The following is an 18,576-nucleotide window of genomic DNA, read 5'->3' on the forward strand; positions in this document are numbered from 1 at the left end:
ATCAAATGCCTTGTTGAGGTCAACGAATGTGACAAACAAGTCCTTATTTTGCTCCCTCGCTTTCTCCTGTAGTTGCCGAAGGCTGAAGATCATGTCCACAGTACCTCTTCCTGCCCTAAAACCACACTGGGTTTCTGGGAGCACAGTTTTACAGATTGAACCATTGAGTCTGTTTAGGATTACACGAGCTAGAATCTTACCAGCAACAGACAAAAGAGAAATTCCTCTATGGTTATCACACTCACACTTATTTCCTTTGTGCTTAAACTGGTGACGCATCTTTGAACTGCTGTGGCACGGTACCAAGTTCCCACATTAATGAAAACAGGGCACTTAGTTTCTTGATTATATATATATATATATATATATATATATATATATATTTATATTTATATTGTTTTTTTTTTATTTTTCAGCCCACTGTCCATTTATGAAAAAGGACTTCATGCTGGCGTCGTTTTGCTTGGTTTATTCCTAGCCCTGTTGTCCACGTATTCCTCACTGACACAACTTGTCACGGAAAACTTTGTTAAACCATGTTTTATCCAAAGATTGTGGCCTTAATCGGAAACAAAAACACAAAAGAATACACACATTGATCTACCTCTCTGTAATAAAAAAAGAATTGCTGAAAATGGGCCAAAAAAGAGAATGGTATACTTGGAAACTAGGCTTAAGTTTTTTTTGGTTTTTTAGTGATCAACGAAGAATGCAAGAGAAATTCAGGCATTAAAAATGGTTTTGTTGAATTTTTGTTAAATGTTATTAATTCATATTATTATTAATAAATATTATGAAATGAGGAATTATTTTGAGTTAAAATTCAAGTTTACTTTTTAGATAAACAACATTAAGGTCAAATTCAGTGGCCATTTTTTTGTTGTTGTTTATTCACATAATGTTGACAAATTTCAAGTATCCTTTTCTCAGTTTTACGTGCATAATACTAAATGGAGTTTAAATAGAAATGATTCATCATTTATTTATATAAAACAAAAACCAACAACATAAAACCATTTTTGATGCATAAACAGAATTGTTTTCACATTCTTCTCTGACATTAAACATTACCATTGTCTTTACAGACTGAAAAAGATTTAATTTCAAAAGGAAACTTTGTTGCTTGAAAAAATTATTTGTGCATAACGGTAATAAGAACAAAATGGACACATACCTGTTGATTTTAAGAGAAAAAAAAGTAAAGCTTCTCTTTGCCATCCGGAAGAAAGCTTGGATCAAATTGGACGTTGAGACAAACGGGGAAGCATTTAGAAAATCAAAAATGTCCAGATTCAAACAAAGATTGTTTTATAATCATTCATTTTTTACCAAAAAATTTTTTAATAAAGAACAGAAGACTGTTCGAAATATTAAAATTAAAAACGTGTCTTGTTTTACATGAGGGTAATTTTTTTCTTAAATGTGTTGAAATTGATTATTTTTAGCCAAAAAATTTACCCACACACATGTATGTTAGTGGCCTGACAAGGCCACAGGGGAGACAACTGAAGCAGCAAAACTGAAGCTGGCTTGCAGGACACTATATATACAAGGCCTAGCTGGAAATATCTTCTCAATTATTAAATTATTTCTCTCTGATAGGTTCGTAAGAGTAGTGGTTGATGAGCAGAAATCAGAAGCCCACAGTAATAATGCTGGAGTCCCTCAGAGGTCTATCCTGGCCCAACTCTCTTCCTGATCAACATCAATGATCTTCCAAATCACATCCTAAGATCATTCGTACACATTTATGCTGACGACATTACCATCTATAGCAACACTTCAAAGGCTATAAATGACCAAGTTCTCTCTGATTCTCGCTCCTCTAATTTTGAGTATATGGTACAATGGGGAAAATGGTGGCTGGTTAGATTTAATGTGCATAAAACCAACCTTCTATCTTTACATCATTAACGCTCTGATCCCCACCTGGCATCAATTGAAATGAATGGCTTTCATCTGGGGGAGGCTCCATGTTTTGAGAAGCTTATGGGCTTGACCTTTACTCTTGACCTGAAATGGAATACATGCATCAAATCTGTTGCCAAGGCTGCTGGAAAAATGGTGGGATCCTTCTACTGCTCCAATAGATATCTCACTGCTGATGCAATTCTCTATCTATATAAAAGCCAGGTATGTTCAAGGATGGAGTACTGCTGCCACATCTGGGCAGAAGTTGCTAGAAAGTCTTATCCTGCCTTGACAGAGTTCAAGATAGACTTCGTAGCCTAGTGGGGGATGCCCTTTTCTCTTCCCTGCGACCTCTTTCCCACAGAAACGTTGCAAGCCTGTCTCTGCTTTATCGTTATTTTCATGGCAGGTGCTCATCTGAGCTCCAATCTCTGGTCCCCCTCGCCAAATTTTCACGAAATCACTAGTCTAGCTGAAACCATTATCAATAATTTCCCCCACTGTTTATCTGTGCTTAAACTTAAACGTAGATTCCATGAACAAAGTTTCTTTCTTAGAACTGCATGCCTGTGGAACTCTCTTACGTTTTCCTGCTTCCCAGCTGACTACAATTTGGTCGTCTTCAATTCCAATGTAAACAAGTTCTTTATGAACCATCCCCTTAAGTACCAAATTTCAACTACTGTTATTACAATATTATCCCATTGCCTACTGTACACTCATTAACCCTTATCCTCAAGTAGCCTCGGGGCCTTGATAAGTGGTGACTCCTATGTAAAAAAAAAGAAGGTAAATTCGGGCATATTTTACTGATTTGAAAATATAGGTATATTTTTTACCAATTCTCATAAAATTTTAACCATAGAATAATATTATAATCTTCAGAAAGCCTGAAAATATTCATGCAATTTCATTCCATAGAACCAAAGATGTGAGCATTTCAATATTCCATTTGGCGATGAGTATAGATATATCCTGGTCCTGGATATGACCTTAGACTATATCCAATGGTGAGGCCCCAGCTTGCGGGCTTTGGGAAGTGTGGAGCCACCCCTTAATTGCCATTGCTCCCAGGTCCATTCTGACCCAGACTGGTAGTACCTGTTAGGGTCCCAACTATGGGTTAAATAGAAACCGACTTGGAAACAAACAAATATATTCTATTAAAAAATTTTTCTTCCAAATCACTGGATTCGGCATTAAATAACCTGAAAAGGGTTGATATGCCGTAAAACAAAAACAACCAACCATAGCTATATCCATACATATATAGAGATATACCTTTTTTGATAATTTTATAAATTCCAAATTTCAGCGACTATTGATCAGAATTTAACAAATGAAGGCTCGTTGGAAATGTAATGACCTGAATGGTGTATTGGGCTATGGTACATTTGCCCTTCAGGTTGTGCATTAAAGGGATCACCCATCATTCAGAGCCTATTTATTGGCATTTTTTTTTCAGCCATAAAATGTTTCAATCATAGTCATTTGTTTTCCTAGTTATGCATATGAATTACAAAATATCTGATATTCCCCAAAACCTCTGGTCTTCATGGAGGAGAAAAATTTTTACAGCATACAAAAATAATGAAAATGCGAGACAAAAATCGTGTTTACATTATCGACGTTTTAAAACAACGTTTCTATGTAGTGACGTTTTTTAAGCCGCTGACAACACCCATGTTTTAAAAATCTAGCAAAAATCAAATAATCGTTATATCTTCCAGAAATTTTCGATATTTATTCATTATGAAATAAATTTACACAATAAAAGGTTTTGTTAAAATATATTAGAGGAAATATTTTTTTTAGGTTTTCTACCCACTCCCATATTTCATGTTCCGAAAACTAAAAATAAATAAATAAATATAGGCCTATAAAAATTTCAACATTTTTTAAAGTTGAAAATATCAAATAATTAAAAAATAGTTCTCTCTCTCTCTCTCTCTCTCTCTATATATATATATATATATATATATATATATATATATATATATATATATATATATATATATATATATATATATATATAATTTGAGGTTGCTATTTTTCAAAAGTAGGGTAACCAATGAAATATAATTGAGAATGCTCAATACGGAAGTAGAACAAGTTACATTTTCAATTTGCAGTAATTTGTTGCTACACAGTCATGAGCATGTTTTGGTCTTCTAGTGTTTAGCAACGAGAGACCTCATCAGGCAACAATGCTTATTTACGAAAGCGGCATTCTCAATGAAATCCGAAAATCAACTTTCAGCAAAAGAAGGCTTTTCTTTTTTTTTTTAAACGGGTTATGGGGGTGACTGTTCAGCTGTGCGGAGAACAGGGCTGATTGGGTCCGAATTTGTTAATTTATTTATTTTCTTATTTGTTTGTTTACTTATTTACCGTGTCTTTATTCATTCATTTCATGTTGGTGTCAGGAGATAGGATAGTTAGGAATTGGGTTGTAAAACACGAGCTATGTAGATGTTATCTTAAACAAGAAAACAAGTATGAGGTTGGCTTGTCTGTTGCCCGGCGGTCCGTATGTAACTTCAATGGTGAGCTGTCTTAGATTATTTTTATTATTTGTTTTAATTTAATATTCCTATTTGTCTCTGCTAAGATTAGGATTTACCCGGATCTGCTGACCATTCCTTGGGCTACTAGTGAACGGTGGAAGGGAGGGAAGGGGGTGAGAGGCGTAAGAAAGAAAGGAAAGAAAAGTAAAATGTTAGGGGGGGAGATGGAATGGGGAAGAAGGAAAGAGCGTGAAGAAGAAGGAAGAGAGAAGAAATGGGAGAAGAGGAAAGAGGGGTGGCATCATTTGTTTGATAGTGGTAGATTTTTTTTTTTCTCATTTAAACAAAATCGGTTTTTATTCTTTATTTTTATTTATTCTTATTTCATTTGTTTATTTAATATTGGTTTATTAGTTCCTATTTACAATGTCTCCCCACGGGATAGAGTTAGACACCAGGGTCGGTTTTAATGTGGAGAAAAGGAACAAAAAATAAAAATTGTCTCAGTCGTGAAGGATCTCTCCTCCACTGACAGAGAACAAGAAATTGAAGTGTAGCATCTGAAGAACAGATACTACACTTTGAGATATTAAATCTTTTATTCATGTTAAAAATACATTGAAAATCAACAATGAACAAAAAACTTAGGCACATGGCCAACTCAAAAGGGGGGATTGTGGGGGTCGTTGGTTATCCTTGTCATTCCAGAACTAAACAAAATCAAAAGTTTCTCCCAGCTAGTATCTTCTTTCACCATAATACCACATTCACCCTTTCATATTGGGGGACGTATTACTTAACTCCCAGTTTTTAAAACATTTTTTATTGACGTGTAAAAACAAAAAAGATAACAATAAAATGGTACAATAATTCATTTGTGGGATCTTGACCCGAAGGCCAAGTGTAGTTGGTGGATTTGTAAATATGTTATTAAAACTTTTCATAATGATAGTAATTGCAAAACTCAGAATATATGTCATTATTAAACTTATGATGGTTAAATGCAGTTTTTTTAATTTTTATTATTTATTTTATTTTTTTGCAGCGATAATGATTATTCAGCTAGAAGAGTGATTAGGAATTCCTCCTAGTTATTTGCTACTAATTAGCACTGATATAACTTTACTGGGGATTATATTAATTATCTGTAAATAGTAGTACCCACGGATCTTATGCCCATAGAAGACTGTATACATATGTATCTTTATGCTGATGTGTTATATAACCATTTAGAGTAGATGCATACAGGTGTTTTCTAGAGGTATTTTCCAACGTCTATATCATATGGCATCGTGCATCATTTATCGTTTAGATTTCGGTCACACTTAGTGATTTTGGTATATAACAGATATGTCAAGATTGCAGTTAGCAATTTTAAAGAGTTTTATAAGAGCGTTTCACTTTAGTGGAAATAAAACTATTGGTTTTAAGGAGACTAAAATTAATGCTTGCAGTGTATGTTTTTAGTCACTAGATAATTGTGTTCTTTATTTTTTATTTTTGTTTTTTATTTATTTATTTTGTATATGTTCAGGTTGTACTAGGTGCTATCCCATTTTTGTTAGTATCAAAGTTAATAGATAGGCAACGAGCAGAGCAGCACGTATACCATTAAGCTGAATATTAGTTTAATATTTCTGTTGTGGGTGAATATTTTTAACGAGGTTTTAGGGGAAAAGGATTATCAGGGGTTTAGCGGACACGCATATGCCGAATATAAACTTTGTGGTTAATGGGTAGATTCGGTGGGACTATTAAGTATTTATAATATTGTAGAAAATTTGCTTGCAAGTGTTAGGTGTGTGTGTGTGTGCGTATATATATATATATATATATATATATATATATATATATATATATGCATTTTTCTCTTTTTTTAATGCACGTTTTTTCCCAGGACGGGTGTTGTTTTGGATTTAGTGAATGTTGAACTTGAGGAGATTTGGATTTGTAGGTGTTTAGCTGTCGGATTATTTCATGAGGGTTATGTTGGAGTTGAATTTAATTGGGATTATTGGGGAGTAATTAGCAAGTGAGAAAGCAGATGTGATTTGTAATGTCTGCAATTTATGGAGGTTTCCTGTTTCTTATTTAAGAGTTTATCCCTATCCTTAAATTTTGTGATAAATAGTTTTTCATTCAAGCAAAGAAAGCAGGGTGAATTCAGTGACTGGCAAGTTTTTGCTCTTTTCATAAAGTAAATCCTAATCTTAACAGAGACAAATAGGAATATATATATATATATATATATATATATATATATATATATATATATATATATATAAAATCCTGTATATATATATTTCAGTTGAATTAAAAGTCGGTCAATTTAGCTCTTATGCGTAGATCATCGTATAACGATTTGATCATTGTCTGTCTGACATAATGAACATTTAAATTAAAATGTTTAAAATTCAACGCTATTTCACATGGTTAATGGTAGCCGAATGCATACGGCCCCCGCTAATCGAGCCAGAGATGTCTCGTGTCGCGGGGTTCGAATCGTTCGACTGGTAGTAATCGTGACACCCTGCACTGAAGAATCCCGAAAGGATGAAACACTAATGTCTGTAGGTATTTAATTATTATAGTAAAAAAATAATTATGACAGCTCCTTTAAGAAATTCGTTTCTTATCGTTGAGCACTTTCAGCTGAATTAAAAGTCGGTCAATTTAGCTCTTATGCGTAGATCATCGTATAACGATTTGATCACTGTCTGTCTGACATAATGAACATTTAAATTAAAATGTTTAAAATTCAACGCTATTTCACATGGTTAATGGTAGCCGAATGGATACAGCCCCCGCTAATCGAGCCAGAGATGTCTCATGTCGCGGGGTTCGAATCGTTCGACTGGTAGTAATCGTGACACCCTGCACTGAAGAATCCCGAAAGGATGAAACACTAGTGTCTGTAGGTATTTAATTATTATAGTAAAAAAATAATTATATATATGTATATATATATATATATATATATATATAAAATCCCGTTATTTATTTCACTTAGATTATAATTAAAATTGGACATAAAATCAATATTATTATGTTAAAAAAAAACAAAAAAACACTTTTTCTTGATAATTATTTTCTTGGTAATATAATTATTTGAATTACAACACCAAAAAAACAGAATTCTAAAAAATAATTATTTCTAAAATATTAATTCAAATATTACACGATATGAAGTTTAAACAAATATTTGTTTATAAGTTTTCGAATAATAAAAAATTACATTCATATAATAGAATATATGACTCTTGTAATAATAAAGGTTGCAAAAGTAAAATCGACTAAAGAAAATCATTTGGATTTGATTAATTAAAATGATAGAGGGTGTTTATCAATTTTTGCGTCTTTTTTCCAAAAAAGTATGGAGGCCTTTTTTTTTTTTTTTTTTTTTTTTTTTTTTTACACAGTGATCACCACTTATCAAGGCCCGGAAGCCACTCAGGGATAAGGGTTATTGCAAGTACATTACGTTAGTGTGGAGATTCGATGAAGTGTTTACTTAAGGGGGTGGTTCATTAGGAATTTGTTAACATTGGACTTGAAGACATCCAAGTTGTAGTCCGGTGGGAAGCAGGCAGACGGAACAGAGTTCCACAGGCATGCAGTTCTAAGAAAGAAGCTTTGTTCATGGAATCCGCGTTTTGATCTAGGCACAGATATAGAGTGGGGGAAATTTTTCACAGTGGATTCAGCTAGACGGGTGTTTTTTGTGAAAGATTGGCGAGGGGGGACCAGAGATTGGAGTTCAGATGAGCACCTGCCATGGAAATAACGATAAAACAAGGATAGGCTTGCAACGTCTCTTCTGTGGGAGAGAGGTTGCAGGGTCTATTTTGTACTCTGTCAAGGCAGGATAGGCTGTTTTTAGCAGCTCCTGACCAGATATGGCAACAGTATTCCATCCTTGGACGTACTTGGCTTTTATATAGATAGAGAATTGCATCAGAAGTGAGATATCTTCTGGAGTGGTAGAAGGATCCCACCATCTTTCCAGCGATCTTGGCAACAGACTTGATGTACGTGTTCCATTTCAGATCAGGAGTAAAGGTCAACCCCAGAAGCTTGTCAAAACACGAGGCCTCACCCAGACGAGAGCCATCCATCACAATTGATGCCAGATGGGGATCAGAGCGTTGATGATGTAAGGATAGGAGTTTGGTTTTGGATGCATTAAAGGTAACCAGCCACATCTTCCCCCACTGAACCACGCGCTCGAGATCAGAGGAGAGAGAATCAGAGAAAACTTTGTCATTTACAGCCTTTGATGTGTTGCCGTAGATGGTTGTGTCATCAGCATAGATGTCAACGAATGATTTAAGTATGTGTTTAGGGAGGTCATTGATGTAGATCAGGAAGAGAGTTGGGCCTAGGATTGACCCCTGAGGGACTCCAGCATTTGTATTGCAGGCCTCCGATTTTTTTTTTTTTTTGTAAGTAACATTATCTTCAGACACATAAGTGTCAACAGAAGACATTAAAATTATTTTTATCATGTGTGTAGTTCATTAATAAAAATCTATTTGTTTTACGAAAGTTAAGTTTCTATTGTTTTTATCCGATAGCAAAAAAACGTTTCTTCAATTAACCATTGTAGCGCCAATGCTCTTCCATAGAAATTGACCCAGACTATAGTAAACACACTAAATGATGACGTTGCTGCTAATGTGTACAATGTTGACATTTTACACAACGGTTTGGAGATGCTGATTGAATATTATAAACAACTGTAAATGTTTATTTTAACTTTAACACAACGCCGATCATTCTAGCTTTTTTTTAGGGGTTATCGAGGCCACTGAAAAAGAATCTGGCATTTAAACCCGTCGCAAATTTACCGTTTGCATGGTATTAACCCCTGGCTCCTGGAACTATTTTGCATGATTTCACCACCTTCGTTAACGCTTTTCTTACATGATGCGTTCACGCATAGTAAAGTGACTTGTTGCATCGCGGAGGAATCTTTAGTGGACATTTGAAATAAGTTTGCAAAAAACAAAAAAATGTGGTTTATTTTTTTATGTTGTTATGTAAATGTAATGCTTTTTAATTGATCTAAAAGATTAAGTTTTCACACGCGGTTTACAGGCATTTTTTAATGTTTTTAATAGGTGCTTCTCCAGTTTAATTAACTGTTTTTCCGTAAGAACTTGTAGATTTTTTAACAGGTGCTTCCACCACAACATCCACTGCCCCTCCCCCAATGTAAACAGAATTTGTGTGAAATATTAAACAGTTCTTCTGCTCAGTTTATGTCAGCACGTTACTTACGGAAAAACACTTAATTAAACTGCAGAAACACCTGTTAAAAACTATACAAGTTCTATAATTAAATATCCCCCTCCAAAAAAAAAAAAGAACGAAAAACATTAAAAAAATGTCTTTGCAAATCACGTCTGCTAAAGATTCCTCTGCAGTGTGACAAGTCACTTTACTGCACATGCGGATGCATTATGTAAGAAACTGGCCAAACATTTTGCACGAGACTGTCTTACAAATGAGGCAGAAACAGAAAAAAAGCCCGCAATGGAAATAGCACAAAAGAATCGGCAAAAATACACTAAGACCTTCCATTGCAGAAAACTAGAAGAATGGGCCAACCAACAGCGTGCAAATTATTTCCAGGATGAACTATCACATGAATATATAGATAAAGGCAGCTCTGTAGATTGGCTTAAAAAAAGATCTCTTCACTATGATTAGGAGAGAATGATAATGGCCGCTCAAGATCAAGGCTTGATGACCAATGCTTTTAAAAAGATGAGTGGTCTCAGCAATAACAACAAGTGCAGGTTCTGCCACACAGAAGTAGAGAGTGTGAGCCACCTGACATCCAATTGTAAAGTTCTGTTGGGGAACGGCTATTATACAATGCGAAACAATGCAGTTTGTAAATATCTCAACTGGAAAATCTGTAAAAATCTGAATATCCAATGTAATAGCAAATCTTGGAAACATGTTTACCAGAAAAAACAGTTGGAAAACAGTCATACACCATCCACTATGACTACGAAATTCCTACAGCTACATACATAGAAAATGGGGCTATTTAGCCTGACATAGTTATATGGGACAAGGAGAAAGTGGCAACGCTAGTTGAAGTAAGCGTCCCTAATGATGCTGGCCTTAACAGAGCAAAGAGGGAGAAAATAACAAAATACCAACGACTTATGTACGACATGAAAAGAAACTGGAATCTTAAGACGCTATCAGTCATACTAGTCATTATAGGAGCAACCAGGCTAGTGAAAAAGAATTTTAAAAAACTATCTGGCGAATATACCCAGTGAACCAAGTGCAAAAGAAATACAAACAATAGCACTTAAAGGGACGGTTAGAATCTAAAAAAGATCTTTCAGTTGGAGTAACTAAACTAATGGGAGAATGTTGTGCATCCGGTAGAATGCCCCATCCCCAAGAAGAACAAAGACATAAGAAAATTAAAACTAAGAAAAGCATTAACAAAAGCGGTGAAATGGCGAAAAATAGTCCCAGGGTTCAGGGGTTAATACCATGTGGTAAATTTGCAACGGGTTTAAATACCAGATTCGTTTTCAGCAGCCTCGATAACTCCTAAAAACACAAACTAGAATGGTCGGTGTTGCAGTTAAAATAAACATTTACCGAAACGACTGTCACTCTTGGTTCAAATCCTGATTGACATCAGTTACTGAAGCAATCATGTTTTCTTTTTTTTTTCAATAATAACGCCTTTTTTTTTTCACCTCCCCACAAACACAGGTAGGTACAAGTTAGCTATAAGGTTCCTCAGCTCCCCCAAAAGGGAGCTTCTCGATTGTACCACAATATAATTTTATTTATAAAAGCTCTACATATGTATTGAGCACTTTTGGAAAAATTAGTTTTATTTTAGTTCAATACACATAAACTTATTTAAATTATATATACTAGGGATGTCCAAATTGTTGTGTGAAATCGCCAACATTTTACGCACTCTCAGCCACATCATAATTTTTTGTCTATTTTACAGTTGTGCACACTTTTTACAGATGTCACTAATCACTTTAATTGAATCAGGGAAGCAGCGGTTTTTTTTGTTTTTGTTTTTTTTCTTGCTATTGTTTTATGTTAATTTTATTAATTAGAGGCCTCTGTACATTTTTTGAAAATAGGCGCTAAAATCAAGTTGCTCCCCCACCTAGAAATAAAAATCTTTTAACAATTAAAATACTTTTGAGTTGAAGTGGAATTTGCTATAACAATAGTCATTTTTTATATTATATGGAAATATTTTTTCTTAATTGGAAAACCTTACACAAAAATCTGTTTTAAAACTTTATATCGCGGAATATTGCAATTTTATTCTATTTAAATCTTTTTTTTTTTTTTTATTGCAATTTAACTAATTATGGTATACTATTAAGGAAAAAAACCTTGATCTTTTTTAAACATAATATTGATTTTTTTGTTCATTTTTTTTCTTTAGAAGTTTTAGGTAAGTAAAATAAGTAATGGATTTATTTATATATATATATATATATATATATATATATATATATATAAATCTTGATATTGAAAATTTATTCATATTTTCAAAAAACCTTCATAAACCTATAAGGAAGGTATACAAAATTTTAATTTTTTTTTTTTTTTTTTTTTTTTTTACATAGGCATCACCACATTATCAAGGCCAAGAGGCCACTCAAGGATAAGGGTTAAAGAGTGTACAGTAGAAATTGGACATTATAGTAATCATTAGTAATGAAAATTTGGTAAAGTTGATAACTTATATGGAACGGCTCATCAAGAACTTATTTACGTTAGACTTGAAGACAACCATATTGTAGTCAGCCGGAAAGCAGGAAAACGGAAGACAATTCCACAGGCGTGCAGTTCTAAGAAAAAAGCTTTGTTCATGGAATCTACGTTTGAGGAAAACAAATAAAATCAGAAAACCCCTTATTCCATGGAGTTTTGAAGAATGCAATTCTTCTCATCAGAGGAAGAGGTTTTCAAAATATACAATAAATTTTGCAGGTTAATGCATCACAGGAAACAAACAATATGAAGTTTATCATATTTGCATCAAAAAAATCATTTAACAGTTTTTAGACAGTTTGAAGGGACTCAAGGGGATTGAGAAAGCAAGAAACGGAAAAAAAGGGGAGAAAAAAAGGATAAAAATCCAATGGGAAAGATGGAAAACTCCACAACAGGAAAAATTTGAAATAGGTCTGTTGAAAATACATTGGTCATCCAATATATCTCTATATATCTATAAAAGTGAACGTGTCTGTGTGTCTGTGTACATTTTCCTTCGTAATAACTCTTAATTTTCAGTCTACAGACTCAAAATTTGATATACAGGGTACTGAGATTTGAGAAAATCTATGTGATCGGTTTTCGGCCAGAAATTTGGCTGTTAAGGGGTCAAAGTTCAACGATTTGACCTTTGAGAACTCTACCAAACTCCTCCAACAATTTGGGGTCTAAACACTTAAAATTTTAGATATAGGTTCATTGGACATGGATTTAACTTAATAACTCGATTTGAGCCCCAAACAATAAATTTTAAAGGGTCATAATAGGGGTCAAAGTTAAAAAAAATTGACCGTTTATTTTTATTTTTTTGTTAAGCATACACCTCCAAACACCCGGGCAACGCCGGGCCGAAATGCTAGCATATATATATATATATATATATATATATATATATAATATAAAGCTGAACGTCTGTGTGTGTGTCTGGTCACGAATATGGTTGACTATTATAGAAAACTGATCACATATAATGATAGAAGATGCATCGAGACACAGGAATGGGTATGTTTGATCTCGCATAATGATGATTCATTAGAATTGTGGGGTCTACGTACGCGCATCGTCCACAAAGTAGGAAAATAAAACATTTAAAAATTTAAAAAAAAAAAACGTTTACAAGTGTTTTTGATATAGATGTACATAATAATACTTTGATAAGTATGTTTCAACTTAAATTGGGATGGTATAATAAAATTGTGAGGTCTGCGTTCGCACCTGGCCTCCATAGAATGGAAATAGGCACAAACTTTAATAAAGACTTTTCATATTTATCTGCGTAAGTATACTTTGATAATTATGTTTCAGTTTGAAGAAATATGGCATAATAAAATTATGGAGTGTTCGTTCATGCCTGACCTCCATAGAATGGAAATATGTCACAAAGTTTAACAAGGTTTTTTAATATAGATCCACAGAATATTATAATATTATGATAAGTGTTTCAGTGTGAACAGGTATGGTATAATAAATTATGGGGTTTATCTATTTTATTTTTACTTTCATCATATTTTGCTTTGGTTTTGATACCCCCAAATTCGAAGCTATGTCTTTACAACCCTTCTTTTTCATAACCTATCATACTTTAATAAATCAGAGTCCATTTTCTACAGGCTGTTTTTGAACCCAGTCAACGACGGGTACTTTTGCTAGTATATATATATATATATATATATATATATATATATATATATATACATATTAAATAAAAATCTTGATATTGAAAATTAATTCAAATTAAAAAAAAAAAAAATTATAAACCTATAAGGAAAGTATACAAAATTTTAATTATTCACCAAGGAGTACAAATGGAACAAGAAAAACCTTATTCCATGGAGTTTCGAAGAGAGTAATTCTTCTCATCAGAGGAAGAGGTTTTCAAAATATATAATAAATTTTGCAGGTTAATGCATCACAGGAAACAAACAATATGAAGTTTATCATATTTGCATCCAAAAAAGTCATTTAACAGTTTTTAGACAGTTTGAAGGGACTCAAGGGGATTGAGAAAGCAAGAAACGGAAAAAAAGGGGAGAAAAAAAGGATAAAAATCCAATGGGAAAGATGGAAAACTCCACAACAGGAAAAATTTGAAATAGGTCTGTTGAAAATACATTGGTCATCCAATACATCTCTATATATCTATAAAAGTGAACGTGTCTGTGTGTCTGTGTACATTTTCCTTCGTAATAACTCTTAATTTTCAGTCTACAGACTCAAAATTTGATATACAGGGTACTGAGATTTGAGAAAATCTATGTGATCGGTTTTCGGCCAGAAATTTGGCTGTTAAGGGGTCAAAGTTCAATGATTTGACCTTTGAGAACTCTACCAAAGTCCTCTGACAATTTTGGGTCTAAACACTTGAAATTTTAGATATAGGTTCCTCGAACATGGATCTAACTTAATAACTCGATTTGAGCCCAAAACAATTAATTTTAAGGGGTCATAATAGGGGTCAAAGTTAAAAAAATTAACCTTTTTTTTTGTTTTGTTTTTTTGCTCAGCATACACCCCCAAACACCCGGGCACCCATGCTAGTATATATATATATATATATATATATATATATATAAGTAGTAGCAATTTTTTAATTATTTAAACTCTTCAGCTTTATAAAATGTTGCAATTTTTATGGACCTAAATTTAATTTTAGTTTTTGACACGAAATATAGGGAGGAGGAGGGTTAGAATACCCTAAAAGTTTTTTTTTTAATATTTCCCCTTAATATATTTAACGAAACTGCTTTTAAAATATTAATTTAAAATTAAATACATATCGAAAAATTCATGAAAATTTTGCCCATTAGTTTATTTTTGCTAGATTTTTTTTTGAACACGGGTAAGTTTACATCTTCAAAATGATCACTACCTAGGAACGTTGTTTCAAGGTGTCAATAATATAAACACGATTTTGGTCTCACATTTTCATTATTTTCATACGCTGTAAAAAAATAATATTACTTGTTTATTTAAAACTTCTTTTAAATAGTGCAAAAGTTATGATGCTATTTAATTAAATTACAGTTACATCATGTTACATATGGGGGCGCGGTAAATTTGTATCTCACGTTGAAGGTACCTTATACATATATATATATATATATATATATATATATATATATATAAAAGATTATAGCAAGCTGGTCTAATGATTATCATACTTGACTCACTTTCTTTAGATTTTGATTTGATTTCAGCTAGTGTTTTTTTTTTTTGTTTTTTGTTTACAAGAAGTGAACTGTTTAGAAAAAACATCATTATTTTAACACTTTTATTGCAAAAATAAATTCAGGTAACTTGATTATGTAGCAGAACTGACATCTATTCAATGTAGCCGCCTTCAGCCTCAATCACCACCTTAATACAAGTCCGAAACTGGGAGCATACCTTCTCCATAAGCACTGGCAGGAGCTCGGCAAATGGCGGTGATCAGGCTGCCTTTGGTGTTGTGGGAGGTCATGTTGGTGATGTTCCCGAAGTATGAGCAAACGACGTAGTCCAGCGGGTTTAGGTCAGGGAGAGAGAGGAGTCAGTGAGAGAAAGGTACAAAGTCGTAGCACTTCTTCTAAAACCAAGTCTTGGTCTCTTTGGATTTGTAGGCCAGCGTAGAATCCTGCTGCCACATCCAGCATCTGCCAGCGGCCACCTAATTGCACCAGAGGATCACCACACTCTTCAACACATCCATTTATACTTTGGTGTTGACTTTAAAGCTGACTTTGACTGCATGCAGTGAGAGAAGTGTACAGAAGCGTAGCACTCCTTTTGAAGCAAAGCTTGGCTCTCTTTCGACTTGTGGGCCGGCGCCGAGTCCTGGGTCTGCCACATCCAGCATCTGCCAGCGGCCACCTGATTGCACCAGAGGATCACCACACTCTTCAACACATCCAGATACACTTTGATGTTGACTTTAAAGCCGACTTCAAAGATGTGAGGTGGCATGATGTGGCTCTCACTTGAAACCACACCAAAGACCATAACCGTGGCCAGAAACTTTGTTTTCATCACCCTGGGCTCATCCCTGTTATTCGTGGCAATCCAGCAATGCATTTTGAGAGTGCTGGCAACGGTCCTGTTGTTATAACTTGGATTAGTAGACAGCATGTGTTGTACAGTGGCACATCTCCAATCTCGCTCGTTGAACATTGTGTCACTTTCAGACATGATAGAAGGCTCCTATCGCTCTTGGAATTTTTACACAACTGGCCAACTAAAAGATGGTATGCAAAAAAAAAAGAAAAAGAAAACTGGTTTTCATCAAACGGAAATGAAATCATGTCTTTTCTAGAGCAACAATTTTATCGTTCCACCCTGTACTCGTAAAACAAGCACATCGATGCAACACTGTGGCGATGAGACAGGGGTTGGAGCTTAGTTTCTGAAAAAAACAAAAAAACAAGATGGCTGTTGCTGATTATTCATAACCAATATTTATGGCAAATAAACATGCTTATATTTGAAATGAAACATTTTTTAAACGCAAATAGGTCACAAACGTGTAAGTAAACCAAATTGTTAGCAGCTAATTTCGCAAATATATTTCCTTTAAAACGATTTATGTTGTAATAGTAACGTTCACTAAAACAAAAAAAATATGAAGTCGGCGCCTAGTTGATAGCTGAGCAATCGGGGGGGGGAAAAAAAGTCCAGAATTCCCCCCATATTAAAAAACAAAAATGAAGAAAAACTTGTATGCGTGCATACCCATTATGAAACGAAAATATCATATTCCAAAAATCACATAAATTGATCAAGTAGTTTTAGTTTTAAGCTTTTAATAGGAACTTGTAGGCAAAAATCTCACAAGTTTGAATTGATTTATCTCCCTTTGTTTCTTGAGATTTTATTTTATGTCAAACAAAACAGTCATTCCTGGCTTACTTATTGTAGGGAAACTCGTAGCTTACCTGACTAGCATAGATGTTGTATTCATTCGCTTAAGGAAACAATAATTTTAAAAAAGAAAAGCTAAAATGGTGACGTCGCTTTTGTATTTGATGATCACGTGTGAGTAATAGAAACTATGCAAATCAGATTATGTAAGATGCATAGAAGAAAGGGATAAAAGGAACGACCGGCGAGTTGAAAGACGATGTCTTATGCGACCGGACGTATGTATTATCAAGATTATTGAAGCTGACTCAAAAGATTGTAGGTACGGCAGAACACAAAACTCCACTGAAATCAATTTTCAAACGAGAAGCTATTTCGGTTTTATATTACGCTTCGGTGATGGAGGGTAAGATATTTGATGTCTGGTTGATCCCGGAGTTTATTCGTGCTGCAGCTGCCCATTATTGAGTGGATCGAAAATGTGGAACTTGTGTGAGCTACGCACTATGAAAAATGTTGAGCGCATCCTGCCATTTAGATTGTGAGGTGCAGCTCTGGCCATATGGGAAAATGGTGGGATCCTTTTATCACTCCAGTAGATATCTCACTACTGATGCAATTCTCTATCTGTATAAAAGCCAAGTATGTCCAAGGATGGAGTACTACTGCCACATCTGGGCTGGAGCTTCTAAAAACAGTCTATCCTGCCTTGACAGAGTAAAAAATAGACTTCGTGGCCTAGTGGGGGATGCCCTTTTCTCTTCCCTGCAACGTTGCGAGCCTGTCTTTGTTTTATTGTTATTTCCATGGCAAGTACTCGTCTGAGCTCCAATCTCTGGTCCCCCCTCACCAATCTTTCACGAAAAACACCCATCTGACTGAAACTACTGTCAGTAATTTTCCCCACTCTTTATCTGTGCTTAAATCAAAACGTAGATTCCATGAACAAAGCTTCTTTCTTAGAACTGCACGGCTGTGGAACTCTTCCGTTTGCCTGCTTCCAACCTAACTACAACTTGGATGTCTTCAAGTCCAACATAAACAAATTCCTGATGAACCGGCCCCTTAAGTAAGACACTTTATCAAATCTTCAATACTAACGATTACTACGATACTATCCCATTGATTACGGTACACACAATAACCCTTATCCCCGAGTGGCTTCCGGGCCTTAATAAGTGGTGACCTCCATGTAAAACAAATAAAAAATATACAAGCAATTTAGTATGGAGCAGAAACCAGATGCAGAACAGACCAAGCAGACCCTTATAACAGCGTATGCTACCGATACATTTAAAGCAGATGATCAGTTTGTAACACGACAACTTCACCCTGATGAGACAATTGACAAATTTTTTGCTGAGCTGTTGGGGGATTGTTGCCCAAATGTTGGTTAACGTGCGCGTTTGTTTCTGGATTATGGATTTGCGGAATGTATATCTTCAAATCTATGTCAACAATGCGCTATGACCGTTTCAAAGTTATTTTCAGGGATTAGCGCTTCTGTCTTGCATGGTTGGGATTTGGGCTGAAT

At 34.4% G+C, this 18,576-nt stretch overlaps 1 protein-coding gene across 1 annotated transcript in view; it reads left to right on the forward strand.

The window, feature by feature from the left end:
• Positions 1 to 1,375, forward strand: part of LOC145248353 (uncharacterized) — a 69,139-nt gene extending 67,764 nt beyond the window's left edge. Inside the window, exon 9 of the mRNA XM_080110272.1 lies at positions 417 to 1,375. Coding sequence (XP_079966398.1) covers positions 417 to 564 — 148 coding nt within the window. The 3' untranslated portion in view covers positions 565 to 1,375. The remainder of the gene's footprint in view (positions 1 to 416) is intronic.
• Positions 1,376 to 18,576: the final 17,201 nt, after the last annotated feature.

Source organism: Euprymna scolopes, chromosome 26 (genome assembly GCF_053919585.1).
Source record: "Euprymna scolopes isolate OS-2025 chromosome 26, ASM5391958v1, whole genome shotgun sequence".
Classification (NCBI taxonomy): Eukaryota; Metazoa; Mollusca; class Cephalopoda; order Sepiida; family Sepiolidae; genus Euprymna; species Euprymna scolopes.